At 43.8% G+C, this 20,907-nt stretch overlaps 1 protein-coding gene across 4 annotated transcripts; it reads left to right on the top strand.

Moving 5' to 3' along the window:
* The first annotated feature begins 544 nt into the window (after positions 1-544).
* On the top strand, positions 545-19,238 carry CEP85 (centrosomal protein 85). 4 transcript variants are annotated; one of them, XM_048501108.1, is made up of 14 exons: positions 545-981; positions 1,464-1,582; positions 3,150-3,274; positions 6,391-7,070; positions 8,459-8,592; positions 9,722-9,839; positions 10,015-10,200; positions 11,013-11,165; positions 11,354-11,508; positions 12,561-12,678; positions 13,261-13,311; positions 13,406-13,513; positions 15,720-15,945; positions 16,416-19,238. In XM_048501108.1, exons 3-14 carry the CDS (start codon positions 3,220-3,222, stop codon positions 16,577-16,579), a joined length of 2,148 nt encoding a protein of 715 aa, XP_048357065.1. In that variant the 5' UTR covers positions 545-981; positions 1,464-1,582; positions 3,150-3,219; the 3' UTR covers positions 16,580-19,238. The 4 variants fall into 4 exon arrangements, with proteins under 4 accessions (XP_048357065.1, XP_048357064.1, XP_048357066.1 ...); XM_048501107.1 differs by lacking the exon at positions 1,464-1,582; XM_048501109.1 differs by lacking the exon at positions 1,464-1,582 and having other exon boundaries at positions 3,144-3,274.
* The last annotated feature ends 1,669 nt before the right edge of the window (positions 19,239-20,907 follow it).

Raw genomic sequence — 20,907 nt, 5'->3', positions numbered from 1 at the left:
TTGCATCGATCGTTATAGCGATCGCTATAACGATCGTTGTATCGATCGATATACCGATTGCTATAACGATCGATGCAAAGGCAATGGACTTCTAATGATGGCAGGCTCAGGGTGGCCTGGGGGGGCGGGAAAGGGGTCTTTTGGGGGGGCTTTGCTGCAGCAGGAACTCCTGCCCCCTTCCAAGCGACGGGCGCACCGCCCCCCCACCCCCATTCCAGACCTCCCAGCAGAGTGCTCCTCCACTGCCAGCCCCTCCCTGTCCATCAGGCCCAACGAGGGAGGGCGGAGAGAGGGCGGCCAGAGTCCCCTCAGCGACGACGACGAACCTCCAGCGGGAACAGCAGCGGCAGCAGCAGCCCCTGCCGAAGGACCCCCTGCTCCTTCTTCCCGCCGGCCGCTTCTGCCTCTAGGGCCCCGCAGGCCAATCAAGCGGGAGGAGGAAAAGGAGGAAGGGCGCCGGCCCAATCGGCGCGCTGTGTCTGGCGAAAGGCGCGGCCGTTGGGCAGGGGGCGCCGGGGACGGTCCCCCCTCATTGGCTTGAGGGGGATGCCCTCCGCCGTTTCCAAAACGGCACCGGTGGCGGAATCGGCCGGCGGGGAGAAGGAGGAGGGGGTCCTTCGGCAGGGGCTGCTTCTGCCGCTGCTGCTCCAGCTGGAGGTTCGTCGGCGTCGTGGGGGGAACTCTGGCCGCCCTCCCAGCTCGCTGGGTCTGATGGACGGGGAGGGGCTGACAGTGGAGGAGCCTCGCGCCCCTCCAACCGCCTTAGTTGATGACCAGGGCGGGTGGGCGTGGCACGAACATTGGAAGGCTAGTCTGGTTTCCCCGCCTCCAACCGCCGCTGCTCGAGACGTGCAGCTGGAGCAGGGGGCGTGTCCAACGGTCGGCAGTCGGTTTTGCCTGTGGAGATTTAACCGCCTTGACCCAAGTCTGCCTCACGCGGAGGAGCTCTCGTTTGGAGGCTGCCCGTTTGTCCTTCCCGAGGTAAACCCACTTTTTGCCGCCTGTGGGGTTGGGAGTTTTCTCGTCGGACTCATACCCGCCTCTTTTCTCCCTTCCCCTTGTTCTAGCCTGCTTTTGTGCTCCGGAGTTTGGTCCGCGGCGCAAACTCGGGGCGGGGCGGGGCGGGGCGGGGGGGGGCAGCTTTGGGCGCATGCGCGTTGGAGGAAAAATAACCCACATTGTGGCCCTCAAAATTTTACTATTTAAAAGCCCCCACCCCTTTGCAACCTTTGCTTAAAAGATCCTCCGCGTGTTCCTCACTGAGACTCGAGTGGGAGAGGGAGTTTTTCTGAGGCTCGTCTGCTTAGCCTGAAACAAGATAAAGGCTCAGTCCCTAATCTGCCAGGGAAACTTTCTGCGTGACCTTCAGCCAGTTAGTTGCACACTAACCTACCTCACAGGGTTGTTTTGGGGGTAAAACGAAGAAGAGGAGAATGTTATAAGTTACTTTGGGTCCCCGTTAGGGAGAAAAGTGTGTTGGGGGTGATCCAGCCTGATGCATTCTCTGACATCATGGCCAAGAATTATTTATGGCCCAGATGGAAGACTGGGATGAGCTTGCCTCCCCCTGCCGCAATGGTCTGTAAGTATTCTAGACTGTTATTGCCGAATATTATTGATGAAGTGATGAACTCATCATGCAAAGCTCAAGCACTGCCAAATTTCCCACGCCTTTTCATCTTAAAAGAGTGAAATTTACTTTTATACGCGTATCAAAAGCAGAGATCTGAGGATTCTGAACAGCTTTTTGAAAACAAGCCACTTAATTAGATTGAAAGCAAAGAGAGGGCTTTAGATACCATAAATAGAAGTGACATGGATGAGCGGTCTGTCTGTCAGACCCAATGGTCATTTAGGTTGCAGTAATTAGGTTGCAGTGTTGGGTTAGGATCTGAGAGGTGTTTGCATTCCCCCCCCCCCCCATGGCTGATGTGGGGCAAGTCTTTCTCATTCTGGCCTTCCCCACAGGTTTGTTATGAGAATAAGATGGAGAGGAGAACAGTGTAAGCCTCTTTGGGCCCCCAACTGGGGAGAAAGAGAAGAAAGATATTTGTTAATGAAGTGAATAAAATCTATATATTTTTACTTTATTTGTGCACACACATGTGCATGCAAAGAGAAGCTTGATTTTTTATCTACCCACCTATCTATGTGTAGGCACCAAAAGACTTTGAAATGTAACAACAGAACAAGTTGCCATTTGGGGCTTTTTTATACACAACGTCACTCAGACAAATGGAAAATTACTTCCATGAATAATCGCCTCAGATGTATTTGTATTATATTTTAGAAACATCGATGCCTATACAAAGTGTTAGCTTCTAAAAGTCGATAAAATATTTCCAACTTTTTGCAAAAACTGGTCTTTCTGTTTTTACTTATTATTTATTTTATTCGTTTGGAACCCGCTTTTGTCCCCTTTGGGAATCCAAAGCTTGCACTTCTCTTCTCAATAAATCACACATAAACAGCACTGTAACTAGGGAAGAGGGCTGCCCCAGAGGGAGCCACACTCCAGCAGCAGGTTCATAGCTCAAGGTGCCACTGGCCTGTAGTTGAAGGTACAAGCGCATTTTACTAGCTGTGACTGATGCACCAGCTACAGCTGTTGCTTGAAAAGTATGATCTGGCCACAGTGATCCATGCACTTATCACATCCAGGTTAGGTTACTACAACATGCTGTAGGCAGGGTTGGTTTTGTAAACTTCAGCTGACCCAAAACACAACAGTTGAACTACTGTCGGAGGCAGGATACATGGATCATATCAAAATACATTCAACACTGTACTTGTAGATACATACACACAATTGTGCATCTATATCATGCGTGCATTAGCATTCTTAGGTGTGCACACAAATGCTGCTGAGGACAGGTTTGAAAAGTTGTTACAAAGAGGGTCAAGATTCCAAAATATAGGTATATTGCACTGCGCTTCAGAGCACAAATGAAAACAAGATCCAGAGCAAACAGTCTGATCAAATAGGTGTGACAAATTGTTAAAGTAAAATGACTGGAGAGGGACAGAGCTGTTGTGAACAGAACCACTTCCAGTCTCTACTGAGTCCTGGTCTGATAGTGTCAAATTGACTTATGAATTCCCATGTAAATTTCACAACATGTCTCTCTCTTCCCCTCCCCCAGTTCCAGTTCAGCGCAGAAGAGACAGTCTTGAAAGTCCTATCTGAAAGTCTGGAAACATTCTGATTGTAATCTAACTATGGCTGCCTGTGGGGGCACGTTAAATGGGACTTCTAGCTCTACTAATGCAGAAGGTAAGTTTTTCTTTTGATCCCTTCATCCTTTACTACAGTTGACAGTCCTCTTCTGTTGCTGACTCCCAATATGGATGTCTTACAGCACAACTTTATTGCAAGTTATGCCACCCAGTGATTTCAGTGAGTAACTTTGGAGTAGGTCTTGGAATAGTTCTGCATAGGATTATACTGTAAGATTCTGCAACAAATTGATAACTTCAAGTGTCTTCAACTTTCTGAGCTTTTAATACTGCAGGTAGTGATCAATTCATTCTTGTTACATGCAGTCCTTGAGTTTATTTTAGCTGAGCTTAAGTTCTTTCTTGATGTTGCTAGGTGTTCACTTGGCTAGTGAGTTAATTGCATTTAGTATACCTCACAGTAGAAAACTCATCCTTGGGGTAACTCTTGCAGATTAAGGAACTGGATATGCCATGTCAGTGTAGAGCTGCTCTGCTTATGTTTTCCTGTGCAGGCATACTCTAGTGCAGTATACTTACACTGGCAGGGAAAGCAGTGTACGAAATTACTGGAGAATAGAAGAAAATTTCAGAAGAAAATCAGTGTGTGTTTCATAGATTATAGCAAAGCTTTTGACTGTGTGGATCTTGAAAAACTATGATTGGTTTTGAAAAGAAATGGAAAGAAATGAACTCTGGACAAAAGGCTTCTGTTAGGACAGAATATGGAGAAATGAATGGTTTACAGTTGGCAAAGGTGTCGGACGAGGATGTGTTTTATCTCCCTGTCAGTTCAATCTACATGCAGAACGTACATGGAAAGCTGGATTAAATTTAGATGAAGATGGAGTGAAAATTGGTGGAAGGAACATTAACAATTTGACATATGCAGATGACAGACATTACTGGCAGAAAATAGTAAAGACTTGAAACGACGACTCTTGAAGGATAAAGCAGAAGGTACCAAAGCGGGATGACAGCTGAACATCAAGAGGACAATGACTACTGGGGGTTTACACAACTTTAAGGTTGGCGATGAAAAAATTGAAACCTTTCAAGATTTTCTGTTCCTTGACTCCATCATCAACCAAGAGAAAGACTGAAATCAAGCAATCAGAAGGAGTATTGTCGAAGACTTTCACGGTCGGATTCAACTGGTTCTGGTGGGTTTTCTGGACTGTGTGGCCGTGATCTGGTGGATCTTGTTCCTAACATTTCGCCTGCATCTGTGGCTGGCATCTTCAGAGGTATATCACAAAGGGACACAGTGTGTAACAGACTTCCCTCTGTGATACACCTCTGAAGATGCCAGCCACAGATGGAGGCAAAACGTTAGGAACAAGATCCACCAGACCACGGCCATACAGCCTGGAAAACCCACCAGAACCAATCAGAAGGAGATTGAGACTGGGAAGGACAGCCATGAAGGAGCTAGAAAAGATTCTTAAGTGTAAGGGTGTGTCACTTGGCAACCAAGATCAAGGTAATTTGTGCCATAGCGTTCCCCATCATTATGTATAGGTGAAAGTTGGACAGTGAAGAAAGCTGACAGGAGGACTATTGATTCATTTGAAATGTAGTGTTGGAGGAGAGTTTTATGGATACTGTGGACCACCAAAGAGACAAATCATTGAGTTCTAGATCAAACCAAGGCTGAACTCTCTGTAGAAGCTAAAATAACTAAACTAAGATTATTGTACTTTGACTAAATTATGAGAAGACGAGAGTCACTGGAAAAGACAGTAATGCTAAGAAAAGTTGAAGGTGGCAGGAAAAGAGGAAGATCCAACATGAGCTGGATCGATTCAGTCAAGGAAACCATGGCCCTCAGTTTGCAAGAGTTGAGCAAGTTAACTCTAGGACATTTTGGAGGTCATTAATTTATAGGGTCATCATAAGTGACTTGACAGCACTTTACACACATATGTTCTAGTGGCTTTGATTAGGGGGCAGAGTGTTTTTGTCTGGTTCTTTAGAATGTATCAAGTTTTTCCTAGCCCTTTTGTCATAATAATTAAGTAGGCACCAGAGGTGGGGCTTCACCTATGGAGACGTGCACTCTGCTGTTGTAGTGCAGCCTTTCTTTAGATAGAGCTTTGCCAAGTCTCTTGTTTCCTACCCACACAGGAAATACCTTTTGCTTCTTTGTGTAGCTTGCAGATGAAACTATAAATAGTGCCATCCCATGTAAATTATGTGTTCTTAAAGAAGTTTTAGATTCACTGGCTCTTTGAATATTTTTACCATATGTTGTTATCTTGTCTGCAGATATTTAGACCAGCTGTATGTTACTAAGCAGCCATATTCCTGTGATAATCAAATTTGAGTCCTGTGTTCCTTCTTCTGTTGGCAAATGGCTATAACTGACATCTGGTGGTACAAGCTCATTACCCTATAATAAAAGAGAAGTGATACCTCAAACTTTACATCGACTTAACATTGTCTTTCTTTTGCACAAGAATCAGAAATTCATGTAGTCATAAAGGAAGGAAAATTCATTTTAAAAAGAAGGTGCCCTAATTCTTGGTTAAGCTGTTGTTGTTTTCTGTGTATTGAAACCTGAGAGTTGCTAAGAATAGCTTCACACTTCCATCTAGTCTAATCCAGTGTTTCAGCGTCAGGATTTTCAGTATTCTGCTCTGCTGTATTCTGTATGCTTGTTGGGAGAGAACTGAAGCTGATTTTGAAAGAAGTTTCATGGCATATAGAACAGCAATTGCTTCATTTTCCTAGAAGCATACCATTCTTTTGCTTCTTGGAGCTGCATCCAACTTCATTTACAAATCTGGCAGCGAGTGAGTTATAAAGCTCAGGATTGGGTATATAACCAAGACCTCAACTCCTGTTTCTTGAGTAAGTCTTATTAATTATTTTTAAAGCCAGTTTTAAGACTTGTGTGTGAATAACTAGAAAGATACACTTTATTTTATTATCTAATTTGATAAAATGAAAATAATTTGGTTGTATGTTTTAATTCAGTTGTGATCAGAAAAGACATTTTATGTTACGACACAGAAAGCTTCGTGGGGACATGGCCTTTCCTTTTTGAAAGTATTACTAGGATATGTGAGTCTTCCAGTTCACTAAATATACAGAAGAATTGTGGCAAAACAAGATAGGCTTGTGCAGAAAGAAAGCAGTCTTCATTCTAACACTCTTTCTTCATTTCCACAGCATTCTGCAATTCCAGTGACGGTTCTTCTTTTCAGCCCATCAAAACCCAGGTGGCCATTCCTACTGCTCATGTCATGCCTTCCATGCTGGAGAGCCCTCCCTGCAAGCCCTGCACAGTGGGCAAATCAAGCACATCTCTGGCTGGCAGGACCTCCTTCCTGCCTTGCCCTTCAGATGACACGGCAGGGCTGGTGACAAACTGTAAAGCTTCGAGGCACAACCAGGCATTTCCCAGGGACTATCTTCCTATGTACCAGGCTTCACTGGAAAATGATTTTGATCGATCCCTGTTCCCTTCAGCTGATCAAGAAAGCATGCAAGATGCTCAGAAATATGGCAGGCTTGCCGCAGAATACACTTTTAACCATTCTGCTTTTTTAGAGTCTGATGGTCCTTGGACCCAGCTCCAAATTTGCAATTCAATCATCGGGCCTGCTGACCTAGAAAAAGAACCATGCAGAGTGCAGCTCAGTTCTAAGCCAACAGCCGAAGCCAGCAAAATCTGTGAAAAGCAGCTTTCCTTGGGCCCTAATCCTGCCATGACATATTCCAACTCAGTAGCTGCTCAGTCGCAAGTGTGGACACAGCAAACCTGTACACAGCATTCACATGATGACTGTGTGTGCAGTGCATGGAAACAGCACTTGGACCGGGTGCGACAGCAACTAGATCAAATACAGGTAGAAGACCCCGTTAAAACCATCTATGTTTGCTAAATCTTGCCTATATTTATAAATAGCTGCTTACATCCGAATAAGGTTTATCCAACTTTGTTATCCCAAGTTGTACGTTAGTTTGGGTATTTGGCTTTGACTTTAGTTGCTTTAAATATAACTTGTGTACAACTAGGGTATCCTATTTTTTTATTGCAGTTCTTTTTCCACTGTCTGTCCTGAACCCTTCCGGGGACTGCAGGTTAAAAAAAGGAAATGTACATATGGTTGTCATTGCTGAAACTGTTGCATATTCTTTACACCTGTTCACTCTTAGTATGTGTGTTGAGAGACCATAACATTATTACATTATGTTGTGCCTGTTAATGCTTAGTGAGGAGGGTGAGAGTGCTAACTGTGCATGTTATGCTTTACTGGATTTTGAGGGGAGATCTGAGGAAGACTACACTGATACTCTTACAGATATTTAATTTCCAGGCATTATGGGCAGCAAGGGAGACTAGGCTATGAGGAGAGAAGATGTCACCTCCTGCTGACCCAACTTCCTCCCCTCTTGCTTCCTCTCCATTAATGATGTTTCTTCCCTTGGCATCCTTCTACTACTTTCTCTCTCCACCCAGTAACACAACTATAATATTGTGACATCTTATTTGATATTATTTTCAGAGTTCTTGTGGGTATACCTATACACAAACTACTTTTCCCCCCCAGAACTGAGGGAATGCCTAATCTACAAAACTTTTCTATACCATGCCCCACTGTGCTCACTACTTGATCTGCCTAGTGGAACCAAGTTCACAACCAGATACTTAGTAGTTTCTGAGTGTACGTTTGTAAGCTAAATTTTGGGGAATCCTGAATTAAGCACTTTGGAAGGAGAGTCCTTGCAAGACATGAACAGGCACAGCAGTCCTGTACAGAGTTAACCCTGAACTAAACTCAGTGAATTCAACTGATTTGGACTAGAGTAACTCTGCATACTATTGCACTAAGTGTTTCTGGTGTGTTGGCAATAGTTGTCTTGGACGCTGAATAGGAAAAAAATACAAGTATATGAATTAGCACAGTGAGTGTGACTCATTTTCCTTGTTCTGTTTAAATCATCATGCCATAAGATCCACATATCCTTTCTAGTAGGAAACAGTTTTTGTTTGGTGATATCAGGCAAAGGTTCTTATGAGTTTCATGTAATACACAGTGATCTAAAATTATTAGTACATAGTAGCAGTACACAGAGTACTTGGATGTGAATTTGAAATAGTTGTTTATGGGATGAGCCTTCTGTTTATTGGTAAGTTGAGAAGAATGCTGAGAACAATTATAGCCTCAGTGCTATTGCAGCTGCCTTTGAGAACTGAACTCCTGTCTCGTCTGTCTGAATTTCATTATTCCAGCTGCAAAGCAAAGCTGCTTACTACCATCCCCTGGTGAACAGCACTTCATTGCCCTCTGTTGATCCGACTCAGTGGGTTGGAGTTGTGAACGCAAATGAGAATCTACTCAGGGAGAAGGAAATACTAATTGACAGGTGGGAAAACAAACATACAATATATTCCCATTGTTTTATTTATGTATTTAAAATATTTTATGCTATCTTTTCACTGTATCAGGATTTCTAAAGTGGTGAACATGAAAACATTAAAATAGTTGAACAGTTTAAAAAATTTAAATGATTAAATAATTCAATAAAAATGCATATATGTACAACCCTGGAACCAGGGAGGAGGGTCAAGAATGGTTTTTGGGGTATGCTGGATGAAATAAAAAAGTCTTCACCTGCTGATGGAAGATACCCATAGAGGGACACCAGTATAACCCCCTAGGGAGGGAGTTCCAAAGTTTTGATGCTGTGATCAAGAAAGCACATTCCATTTCATGTCTGGATAAAATGTTTCTTCCAAAGAACATAAAATTATATTCAGAAGAAGAGGGATTTATATCCCCTTTTTCTCTCCTGTAAGGAGACTCAAAGGGACTTACAAACTCGTTTCTCTTCCCCCCCTCACAACAAACACCCTGTGAGATAAGCGGGGCTGAGAGAGCTCAGAAGAACTGTGACTAGCCCAAGGTCACCCAGCTGGTGTGTGTTGGAGTGCACAGGCTAATCTGATTTCCCCAGATAAGCCTCCACAACTCAAGTGACAGAGCTAGGAATCAAACCTGGTTCCTCCAGATTAGAGTACACCTGTTCTTAACCACTACACCACTGCTGCTCTCCTGGAGTTCACTAAATCATACATAGTAAACATAAAATTATGTTTTATTTTAATGAGTTTAATTATGTTACTAAATCATTGACCAGCTAGGGCAAGTGACAGGTGTCTGTAATTTCCTTTGGTACAGAATGGGGGAGAAAACAGCTATCCTTTTCAAAAGGGGTGATTCTTCCTTAATCAAGGTCAGAAAAATGCATAACGGGGAGCTGTTTTGCCTATTCTGGATACCTTGGGCTTGTGATCACTTTTCTTACCTCCCATTATCCCCATGCACAACCCGTGGTTCCCATTGTTTAGGTTATAAACACAATTTAAAGTGCTCTACTGAAAATTCCATTTGCTAAAGGCAACTTTGTGACCTGTTTTCTGACATTTTATCAGTTTAGATGTATTAGAGTCTAAATTTTGTAAATTTTTTGTTGGGGCCCTTCTGTTTTGAAGACAGAGGCAGCACATTTCACAGCTGGAGCAGAAGGTACAAGAAAGTGAGCTGCAGGTCCACAGTGCTTTTTTTGGCCCTCCTGTCCCTTATGGAGACATCTATTTGCTCAGAATGCAGGTAAACACAAGCAAAGATTTCTAAGGCAACAGTGTTGATGGCACCAGCGCTCCATATGGTTTGTGCACATTCACTGTGTTTGAGCACAGCAATGTGGCCCTTTCTGTGGGGCTGTACTTGTTTGGGAGGAGAGGACACTTGTGAACTGTTGTGTTTCACTATATGCATTTTGCAGGAGTTGCAACAGGAGAATGTATTCTTGCGTGCTCAGTTTACTGAAAAGACAGAATTGCTGAGTAAGGAAAAGATTGAACTGGAGAGGAAACTGGCCGCTGCAGAAGCAGGTGAAAAGCAGATCCAGGAGTTCCACAAGAAGACAGTACAGAAGTATGAAGCAGTGCTGAAGAAGCAGGAAGAGAGGGTAGGCTGTGTAAACTAACAGTGTCAGAGGACTCTTCTTGTTTCAATTTAAAATCCTTGCCAAAGGAAAGAAAATGTATGTTCACTAACCTTCTCACCCATAGTGAGTGGACACTGTTTTAATGCATGGTAGTAGAAACTGCCACATAATTCAGATTCTGACTAAATTAATCCCCATCTTTTGGATGGGAAAGAGGGGGCACCCACTTCAGGTGCTTCATTTTGTATTTATCTGAGAGCCAAAAATATACTTGGTGCTCTGGCCTCTGTGTCTACAAGAGCCTCAAAGCACATGTTGATGCATGTCATGAACTGTTTGTTGGTGTGGAAAATGGGAATGTTTTCTGTGTGGGAGGTTTGAATGGGAAACTGAGGAGTCAGGAAGAGATACGGAGAACATCAAAACTACTGGAAATAATGAAACCCTTCTCAACATAAAGCAGGCTATTCTGGGTGTGATTAGTGTAGTGGTCCTCATTGCTACATCTCAAGAGGAGTAGATTTTCACTTGACTTGGTTGATGTAGCGTGCACTCTCAAGCAAAACTGTTCCTCATAAGAAGCTTAGAGTATAGAGTTGGAAGGGCCCATGCAGGCCATCTTGTCCAACCCCCTGCTCAAAGCAGGATTAGTGTAGAGTAGAATTAAAGTACTTATTGATGTCTCTTTTTTCTGTCTTGCTGGCCTCAAATGAAGGTCCAAATGTATACTTATTTTGGTGCTGGAGGAAGGCCCCTAAATCATTTGGAAATCTCAACCTGATTTGTGTGCTGCTGAGGTGGAGAACTGCTATTATTCTATTTTGTTGGTTCAGGTTAATACAAGAGACAAACACATTGAACATCTGAAGAAAAAATGCCAAAAGGAATCTGAGCAGAATCGGGAGAAACAGCAGCGAATAGAGACCTTGGAGCGCTACCTCGCTGACCTTCCCGTGTTGGAGGATCACCAGAAACAAAGTCAACAGGTAGAATGGGATCTCCTGAATCTATGGAAAGGCATGTGGTATGACTCTTGAGTGGGTGTGGCTACCTCGATTGGTAGTCTGACCTGCAGGAAAACGTCCTGATCTAGGTTATTTGTAGATGCAGCGTCTTCTGCAGTACTTCCCATCATACCCTGATTGGTTCTGGAACATTCTCTCCCTTTTCCTAGTTAAAAGAAGCCCAGCAGACAATTGCAGTCTTACAGGAAACCGTGACTGCCCTTGAGAAGGACCTTAATGGTATCCGTGCCAGTTGCAGAGAGAAGGAATTACAGCTGGAAACACAGAAACACAAAGAAATGGAACTGCTTTCCACTGTGCACAGGTAACATTTCCTGGGACCAAGCAATGAGAATCTGAGTGAAATGAGGGAATACTGCCTTGCAGTGCCATTGAGACATCTTCAGTTGTGTTGCACTTTTGGCAGTGAAGCCTTACCACAGGCAGCAATGATTTGGGGGGGGGGGGGGGCGCTGTGGCTCAGTGGTAGAAGATTTGCTTGGCATGCAGAAGCTCCCAGGTTCAATCTCCAGCATCTCCAGTTAAAAGGATCAGGAATTAGGTGATGGGAAATACCTCTCCCTGAGACCCTGGAGAGCAGTTGCTAGTCAGAGTTGGCAGTATTGATTTCAATAGACAGATGGTGTGATTCAGCAGAAGGCAACCTCATGTTCTCAGCAATAGCAAGATAGTTCAGGAGCCAGGGAGGGGGAGAGAGATGGAGAAAGGGGATTAGTAAAGAGCATAACCTAATGGGAGGTTGTAGGGAGGGGAAAAGAATGGAATTCAGGGTTCAGATCATGATAATAGCAGAGGAAAAGATAAACAAAAGATGGCCTGGTGTTTCTCCCAACCAACAACCCCTAGGAAGGCATGCATAGACCAGTGATACCTGCTGTGGCAGAGGTTGGCACTTCCCACCACTCCACTTATGAATCAGCAAGGCAGTAACATGAGGCAGCCACAAGGAGACCAGAAGAGGTAAACAAGCTGGGAGGCCAAGATGGCAGGGAAGAGTGCCACGTGCTACTGAGCACACTAGGACCCACTGAGACAGCCCCACCCCTGGCTGAGAGGAAGTGGCCTGCCTGTAGCCCAGGGCAGCCTTGGGGAGGGGATCCTGAGCTGACAGGAAAACTGGCAGGAAGCACAGTTCAGGCAGCATGTTACTGCAGGGGGAAGTGCTTGGCACCAGTGAGAAAACTGAATTGCTCAGCTAAACATGCAGTAACGGTTGACATTTTTTGTGTGTTTTTGGACTGAAGGATTATTGGGAATGATTATTGTTCTCTCAGGAATGGCTATCACAGAATCTACCCTCGAAATGGTAAGATTATTGAGGTATCTCAGTTTAGTAGCTGTACCCTGTTTTCTCAGTTTACAAGATAAGATGCAGTGTGGGAAGATGTTGTCAGCAGAAGGATACGCCCAAGAGATGGAGAAAATGAAAGGAAAGAAGGAGTCTCTGCAAAAAGAATGTGATCTCCTCAGGAAGGTAGCTGTACTTTTTTTTGCTGTCAAGTCACATCTGACTTATGGTGACCCCTGGTGGGATTTTCAAGGCAAGATGTTCAGAGCTGGTTTGCCACTGCCTGCCTCCACATCACAACCCTAGTATTCTTTGAAGGTCTCCCATCCACAGTTGCCAGGGTCAACCCTGCTTAGCTTCTGGAATCTGACAAGATCAGGCTAGTGTGAAAATTGGAGGATGTCAGAGGACTATCGCCCTCCAGTGTCTTCCTTCTTTCCCCGCTCTGCTTCAAGCATTGCAGCTAAAATCTCTCAACTGTGCACATCTCCATGCTCCATACCTGAGCAATTCCTAAAAGTATGCCAGTTCTGCATTTCTGTGGCCAATTAGATTTCAAAAAATAATAATCTTGTTGAGTCCCCTAGGACATTGTAAAAGAGAGCATCACACCATTTCTCTTGCCTTTGGCACTGGATCATGCCCATTACTGAAAACATCTAGGTTATCTCTCTTCATCTAATTCGAGTATTTTTAATTTTTTAAAAACCAGTGTACATCTGGTCAATAGTAGGGAGTGAATTTTTCACAAATCTCGCTTTATTTCAGATTGTCGACAAGCAAAAGAAGAAAATGGATCAGTTGTCCTCACAGATGAAGGTGAGAGGTCCTCGTTGGCAGATCAGATGTTTGGTTTGTATGTTTCAGCTTCACCTGTACAATAAGCTGAACTAGTGTCTCCATGATACATCAGGGCCTGGAGGAACAGCTTGCTCAAGAAGAGGGCACAGGCCAGGCGCTAAGAATGGAAGCCATGAGGCAGGAGAGTGCGCTGCAACAGCTGCGCTTGGCAGTGAAAGAGGTAAAGTCCCTTTTCACAACTTCTCTAATCATGCCACATTGATCAGTGCTTTAGTCCAGTGCAGAATTTGAATGCCTCAGCCTACTGATTTGTTCAGATATTTTATTATTCTAATAAATTGTGGTTTGTGTGCTTTCAGTTTCTTGGTCCCATAATCCTTTTAGCAGGATGAGGTAGGGTATCTACATTGTGGCACACTATATCTGTTGCAAATTGGTTTTCCATTCTGCTTCATTGGGAGCACGGGAACCATTTTGCTATAAAAGGAGGCTGAGTGGAGAATCATTGGATCTCCCACTGGCTGACTGTTAAGCTGCAGGCTTGGTGCTAATTACCAGCACCATAAACCATAGTCTGCTTTGTGGACCTAATCTTTATGCTTTGAGAAACTGTGGTGTTGATTAAATGGCTCAAATACAGTCAACGAGTCTAGGTAAATAGCACAACATGAGTGATGAAGACCAATCTCCCTGCATAAGGCAACAGAGCTGAAACTGGCTGTTGTGGGTTTTCCAAACTGAGTGGCTGTGGTGTGGTAGAGCTTTTACTGCTTAACTTTCCAAAAGGCCAGTTGATTAGAATCCTTAATAAGTCACACCTTGCATGCATTTGTCCTCCCAGTCCTCCATCTCCCTACAGATAGCATCTGAAGACCAGTAGCCAAGAATATTTCAGCTTATCTTGCTTTCCCTTTATAGAGCTGATAGCTGGTATGTCTTTAGACCTGGCTATTCATAAATGCTTGACCTACAAAATTATATGGGAAGCACAGAAACCATTTTTATAATCCCAGAGGGAAAAATCTCCATAAATTGAAAGCTGTATAGAGCACCCAAGTCATTGCTCTGAGGGACCCTTATAACAAGAGATGTGACTGTCCAGGGTTGGGGGGTGGAGAAAATACTTGGAAAACCAAAATAACTGTTTTCTTGTGAAATATTTTCTCTTTTGGAATGAGTGAAATGCTTTTTCACACAAACTTTTACTCAAAATTTGTAGTGACTAGTCTTTTATGTAAATTTTATCTGCAATATTAGGGAATAATACCTGGCCAGATTGTAGAAATATTCAGCTTCAGCACTCAAATCCCAAATGCACAGGATGCTGCTATCTTCATGAAATTAGTATACGGCAGCCTTTTTTGCAAATGGATTGCTGCTTGTCTTACTGTGTGGAGGCCTTGATGTGTGTGTGCTTAGGTAGTATAGGATGGAGCAGTTTGCAGCTCTCATTCTCTCTAGTATAGGTGTTTAGGCAGATACACAGTTTTGTTTATAGAAAACTTAGGTATTAATACTTTTCAAGTGCTACAAAAATTTCCTCCCCCTCCCCCCCAAAAAAAATCATTGGGGGAAATGTGGTTTTTTCCCCCTTTCTTGGCATCCAAATTTCTGGAAAACTGCTTGAAACAAGTTTCTTTTTCATGCATTTATGTACAAAACTAGCGGCAAAATCCATGTCATGTGAAAATGGGCTTTAGGAAAGGAGGGCAAGGAAACCTCTTTCCCTGTAACAGGCTTTTCTTGAGTCCTCATCTGCCTCTGCTGCCTGGCTGTTCCTGCAAGTAAACATGCATAAATATTTCCGGTGGTCAGGGAAGGGAGGCAGGGGTTGCCCAGGCCGGCAGTGTTCTCCTGCAGACCACACACTCTGCTGCTGCCAGGGAGGCTTGTGGGGTGGGGCTGGGGGAGGCAGGAGGGTTGTCACAAGTGGGGAGAGTGGCAGCGGGCCTGGCAGAAAGGGGATGTCCTGGCACTGAGTTGGGGGTAGGTGAGCGAGGGACAGACGTCCCACCAGTGGGTGCACTCTATGTTCTGTGCACTGATTGGTAGGGGTTTCGTCGTTGGAAGGCAGCGATTGGTTGTCGCTTAGGGAATTATATATGTTATATATGTGTTATATATAACACATCCTCACTCAATGGCTTTCAGAAAGTTGCAGTATAGGGTGGATGGATAAATCGCTGACTTTAATTATCACTACATAATGCAGGATCAGTAACTAACCCCCCCCCCCCTTTTAATATGGCCTAAACTGAGACCACATGCTTTGCAGTCTAATGTTTTAGGAGAGAACATTAGAAACTTAGCACTGCCTTATGATTGCTGCTCAAACTTAGCTGTGAATTAACAGTGTCACACTAGGGGGTGATAGAGAGCACACAATTTGTCCACAATGCTCCAACTTCTGCACCACCTCTCTTCAGTTGTCTGCACAGAACCAGGAACTGATTGAGAAGAACTTGACTCTCCAGGAGCACCTCCGGCAGATTGAGCCGAGCCAGCAGCTGCCTGGTGAGATGGCCCACCTTGCTGAAGAGCTGCATAAGGAGCTGGCCAGCTGCTTGCAAGACCTGCAGTCTGTCTACAGTGTTGTGACTCAGAGGGCTCAAGGGAAGGATCCCAATTTGTCTTTGCTGCTAGGCATCCCCTGTAAGTAATTCTGAGGTCCCTAGCAAGCAGAAAACTGGATCAAGACATCTTTTTCAGGAGCTTTGTTCACTTTGTTAGTTGCTATTTAGACTTTTGTGGCCAGGGCGGTTTGGGAGAACTTGATATCTTTGAATTTTTTTTCCTTGAAGACTTATTAAATGGCCTTGCTCTGAATAAGATTTGACCAGTCCAAGTATGCTGTTAGCTTGCAATATTGCCTGTTTTAATTTTTGCAGGACTTAGTGACTGTCAAAGACTCTCTGACCACTGACATTTTGTACGCCTCTTTCTGGCTTCTGATCTTCTGTGGAACAAAATGTGTCCACAACCGTGAGGGCCTGAATCTGCAGTTAGATTTCTGGTGCCTGCCTTAAATAGAGTCCAGAAAGATCTTAGTCTGTAAAGTAGTTCTATAGCTAATCTATGGCTTTCTCTCTGTGTGTGTCTGTCTGTGTTTTTTGCCTTCACAGCTGTGCAGTGCTCAGTTAAAGAAAAGGGTGACTTATTGAAGCCAGACATGCTTGCAAAGAAGCTGGATGATGTCAGACAGTTGCACAAGGATATCGAGGATTTACGGACCACTATCTCGGACCGATACGCCCAGGATATGGGGGATTACTGTATCACACAGTGAAGACAAAAAGATAGGACTTGGGGACTAAGACTGCAGCTGCTGTGGGAGGGGCTCAAGAACTGCTTAAATTATTTTTGCTTGGGTGACAAGTGGAACATATTTCCCACAACTGGAAATCTGAGCATTTCTCATACTATAAATATTCATCTCTGACAAGGTCTCTTTGTCAGCCTTGAAAGAAGGTTTCTTTACTATAAATGGTTCAGATACTGGGTGAGTTGCCCAATAGCTACTACCCTTTTCTTTAATTGACTGCTGTTCTAGGGCTGCTTTGCAAGGCAGGTTTCTTCTATATGCTTACTGCTATGTGCACTCCTCAGCCATGTCTCTGTTGTCTCATAGGGGAGATATTGGTGGGTGTGGAGATGGGCCAGCGGTATGACCCAATATACTCTGTTTCCTTACCCAGTAATGGATAGGTATGTGGCTAAGGGTGCATGGTAGCTTTATGCAGAAAACTAAATTAGGTTGTCTGGCTAGCTGCCTTTTTACAAAGGTGCTCCACATAATTTATACTTGAGCGAAATGCATGCCAGCAGCACTGAATTACTGGGAGATTTCAGAGAAAAGATTTCACTCAGTTCTGCAGTTCTCAGGTTTGAAAGAAACCAGCCAGAAGCCTTAATACTACAATGGAGTGGTACAACTCCCTGCTGGTTTAATGGATTCATAGCCTTATAACTGAATCTGTGCCTTTACTTGCATAATTGCAGAGCCTGAGCAGCTGCACAAGTTCCCAGTCATGCTGCACATTTTTACAGGGACTGTGCAGGTGCCCCTTTATGCAAGTACAAGCTTGCCAATTCTAGAGTGGATTTTTAAAAAATCTATCACAATGCAACAACAAATACAGTTGCCTACATGGCAGCATGAGCTGGAAACCTTCATAGCCACCACTTTCCCCCTCTTGAGTAACTCCTGGCATACTTTCAATCCATTATGTGATTTTGCCTTCTGGACTAAAATTTGCGCTGATTTGTATGAAAGACAGACTAATGGAGGTTTGCTGATGAATCACTGACTGAGGTGATATATGAATAAAGGGGTATAGAATATGGGTGGGAAGGATCATTGTGGCCTTACATGACCCCTTGCTGCCTAGAGAAAATTGGTTCCCTGAGAGAAAGCTAAGCTAGGCCCTTTTGCCCTGACCTGCTACTGTTGCTCAGCTGGGGGGGGGGGGAGCTTTTAGCCATACAGAAGTTCTGTCAGCCTTTTGAAATTATAGACATACCGTAATGTGTCTCATCTGCCTATGGTGTATAAATTACAGATGAACCTACGTAGTTTAATGGGCTTTCATGGGAGATGTTCCTGCTGCACCATTCAACAGCATTGCTATCCTCAGGAGCATAAAACTGCTTTGCAAAAGCAGTGACTTAACACTCTTGTAACCCGCCAGTATCCACTCTTTGCTTGAGTATTCTTGTCTAATGTAAAGGGTGCATTAAATCTCTGCAAACTTCTTACAGTGTGCTTAAGAGAGGGGAGTGCAAAACTATTTGCCTTAATTTCATTTTGGGTTGTTTAAAAAGGTAAGATTAATATTACACTGAAATGGGGGGGGGGAATATTCTTTTAGGAAACAATTTTGGGCACACTTTTTCTTTTCTGCAATTTTTGGCACATGAAAATTACAGACAAATTAAAACATTATTTTCAATGCCTGGGCTGCCCACCCCCAAGCAGTAGGAAGGGAAAGAAGAAGCCTGGTCTTCAATACATTGGTAATAGACTCTGAAGACCAGATCTACCATCTATTAAAATATTTGCTCTTCAATAGGCCGATACACTGTGGCCCATCTGAGGCACACTTCCTTCCCAGAACACTCCCGAAATTCCAAGAGTGTTTGGGGTTGTTTTGGATGTCTCTGAACCTAAATGAAACTGGAAATTTCAATTTGGGAATATCTGAATGCACACTCCTAGCTTAAGCTTCAGAGACTGTCTGGTGCATGGCTATTGGGGAAAGAACCAGAGTTGACAAGGGGGAACTTGGTCATTGGGTTACTGCAGTCTTTTTAAGCCTCCTGTATCAAATCCCTAGAAAGTGAGACCCTGTGACCCTGCTTGAAGGTTAAATCCATTTTGATTTTCTAAACAGCCAGTATAGAAAGGAACTTTCCCAGGCCCTGGTCACTTTCTTAAGATCCTTTCATTTACTTAATATCCCTTTCTGTGCCAGAGCAAAACAAAAGCCAGAGGATCCCACCAAACATATTTGCAACATTCTAGATCAGTTTAAGCTGCTTAAAATTAAGTTGAGGTATGGCTTAACCTTCAGTTTGTGGCTGAGTGTTGAAGACTTTTCTTTTTGGTGAGTCTGGATAGCACCTGCATTGTATGAACTTGTAGAAGGCTCTGTTTTCCAGTACTACTGTTGCCAAATTCCCAGTGGTTCTCAAAAATGTGCTACATCATTCTTTAATAAAATCAGGGCTGGTTCCTGAGTGAGAAAGGGCTTTTTAACCATAGGCAAGCCAAGGGTCTTTGCTTCTCAGTTGTAATGATATTTGACAGAGTTTGTCTATATATATATATGCAAATTCTCTGGTTTATAGTTTTAAACACTGTTGTGCTTGCATCCAAAGAGAGCATATTTTCCTTGCATTTGTATATAGTATTTTTTAAATAAAAGTGGATTTTCTTGTTTTCAAAAGGTGTGCCATTTGGGGCGGAATTGCTTTATTGAGCCTTGCTATACGGTTGTACTTTGCCCTGCTCAACTGTTTTTTGTGACCTGCCAGCTTCCTATTTCATCAGTCCCCCACCTACCCCAGTCAAGTGGCTTTTGCTTTCTTAACCTGGAACTTTTGACAAGTACAGTTGAACCAGCAGGTTTTTTAAAAAGCTGTGTCCATTTAAAATTTAGAGCCTCGATCATACCTCCCCAATGGTTCTCTTGATCCAAATAGCTAAGTTTTGCAGTAGGAAAACCAAAATGCAGTGGCGTTTCTGCCTAGGGACAGGGGGTACCCTATGTCCCCGGGCGCCCCCCATTTGGTCACGTGGGGGGGTGCCACCATTTCAGGGTCGTTTGTGTGATTTTTATTTTTTAGTGTTTTTTACGTTTTGGCCTACAGGGGGCGCATTTTTAGGGCTAGCAACACCAAATTTTTAGGGTACCATCCAGAGACTGTCCTGATGATACCACCCAAGTTTGGTGATGTTTGGTTCAGAGGAAGCAAAGTTATAGACCCCCAAAGAGGGTGCCCCCATCCCCATTGTTTTCAATGGGAGCTAACAGGAGATTGGGGCTACCCATTTGAGGGACCATAACTTTGCTCCCCATGAACCTAACTTCACCAAACTTGGGTGGCATCATAAGAATAGTTACCAGATGATACCCTGAAATTTTGGAGTCACTAGCTTTAAAAATACACCCCTTACAGGCACCCCAAGAAAGTTGCCCAAGATTCTTTGTTTTGCAGTGACTTTGCTCCATTGTAGCCTTTTGGGGGCCCATAAAATTGAACCCTCAGAAGCAAAGGTCTCTATGCCTGGATGCTTTTACCAGGAGAGCTTCCTGGAGCCACCTTGAAAGTCTGGTGCCTCTATCTTCAGAAATGTGCAGCCAGCCTCAGAAATTCCCCATTGGCTACAATGGAGCAAAGTCACTGCAAAACAAAGAATCTTGGGCAAATTTCTTGGGGTGCTCTGCTAAGGGGTGTATTTTAAGCTAGTGACACCTAAACTCGGGAGTATCATCTGGTAACTATTCTTATGATGCACCACCAAAGTTTGCTGACAGTTAGGTTCAGAGGGAGCAAAGTCATGGTCCCTCAAATGGGTAGCCCCCATCTCCTGTTAGCTCCATTGAAAACAAGGGGGATGGGGGCATTCCATTTGGGCGTCCATAACTTGCTTCCCTGAACCAAAACATCACCAAACTTGGGTGATATCATCAAGGCAGTCTCTGGATGATGCCCTGAAATCATGGTGCCGCTAGCTTTTAAAAAATGCCCTCCCTGCAGGCTTCCAAAAGCACCAAAAATACCCCCCCAAAAGCCCAAATACCTTGCATTCACATTTGTTCATATTTGGGCAGGACATAATTGGACACTTTTTTGTCCAAATGTGCTCCAAATTTTGCCCAGATTCTGGCTGAATCTGGTATTTTGTTTCATCTAAATCTCCAACCATCAAAAGTGATGTTGTTTCAAAGGGTGGGGGAGAATCCACCCCAAAACAGCATCACTTTCCAATTTGTTTAATCGGAGCACCCCCTAGATTCTCCCTTTAAGGTGGATTTGGAAAAGAAGAATCTGAGCTCCTAGTTTAAGCACCATTGAAAGTAATGCTGTTTGGGGGTGGATTCCACTGGAGGT

This window comes from Sphaerodactylus townsendi, linkage group LG06 (genome assembly GCF_021028975.2).
Source record: "Sphaerodactylus townsendi isolate TG3544 linkage group LG06, MPM_Stown_v2.3, whole genome shotgun sequence".
NCBI classification, from domain to species: Eukaryota; Metazoa; Chordata; class Lepidosauria; order Squamata; family Sphaerodactylidae; genus Sphaerodactylus; species Sphaerodactylus townsendi.
The sequence above is the reverse complement of the archived record's forward strand: the minus strand, read 5'-3'. Positions and strand labels throughout refer to the sequence as shown.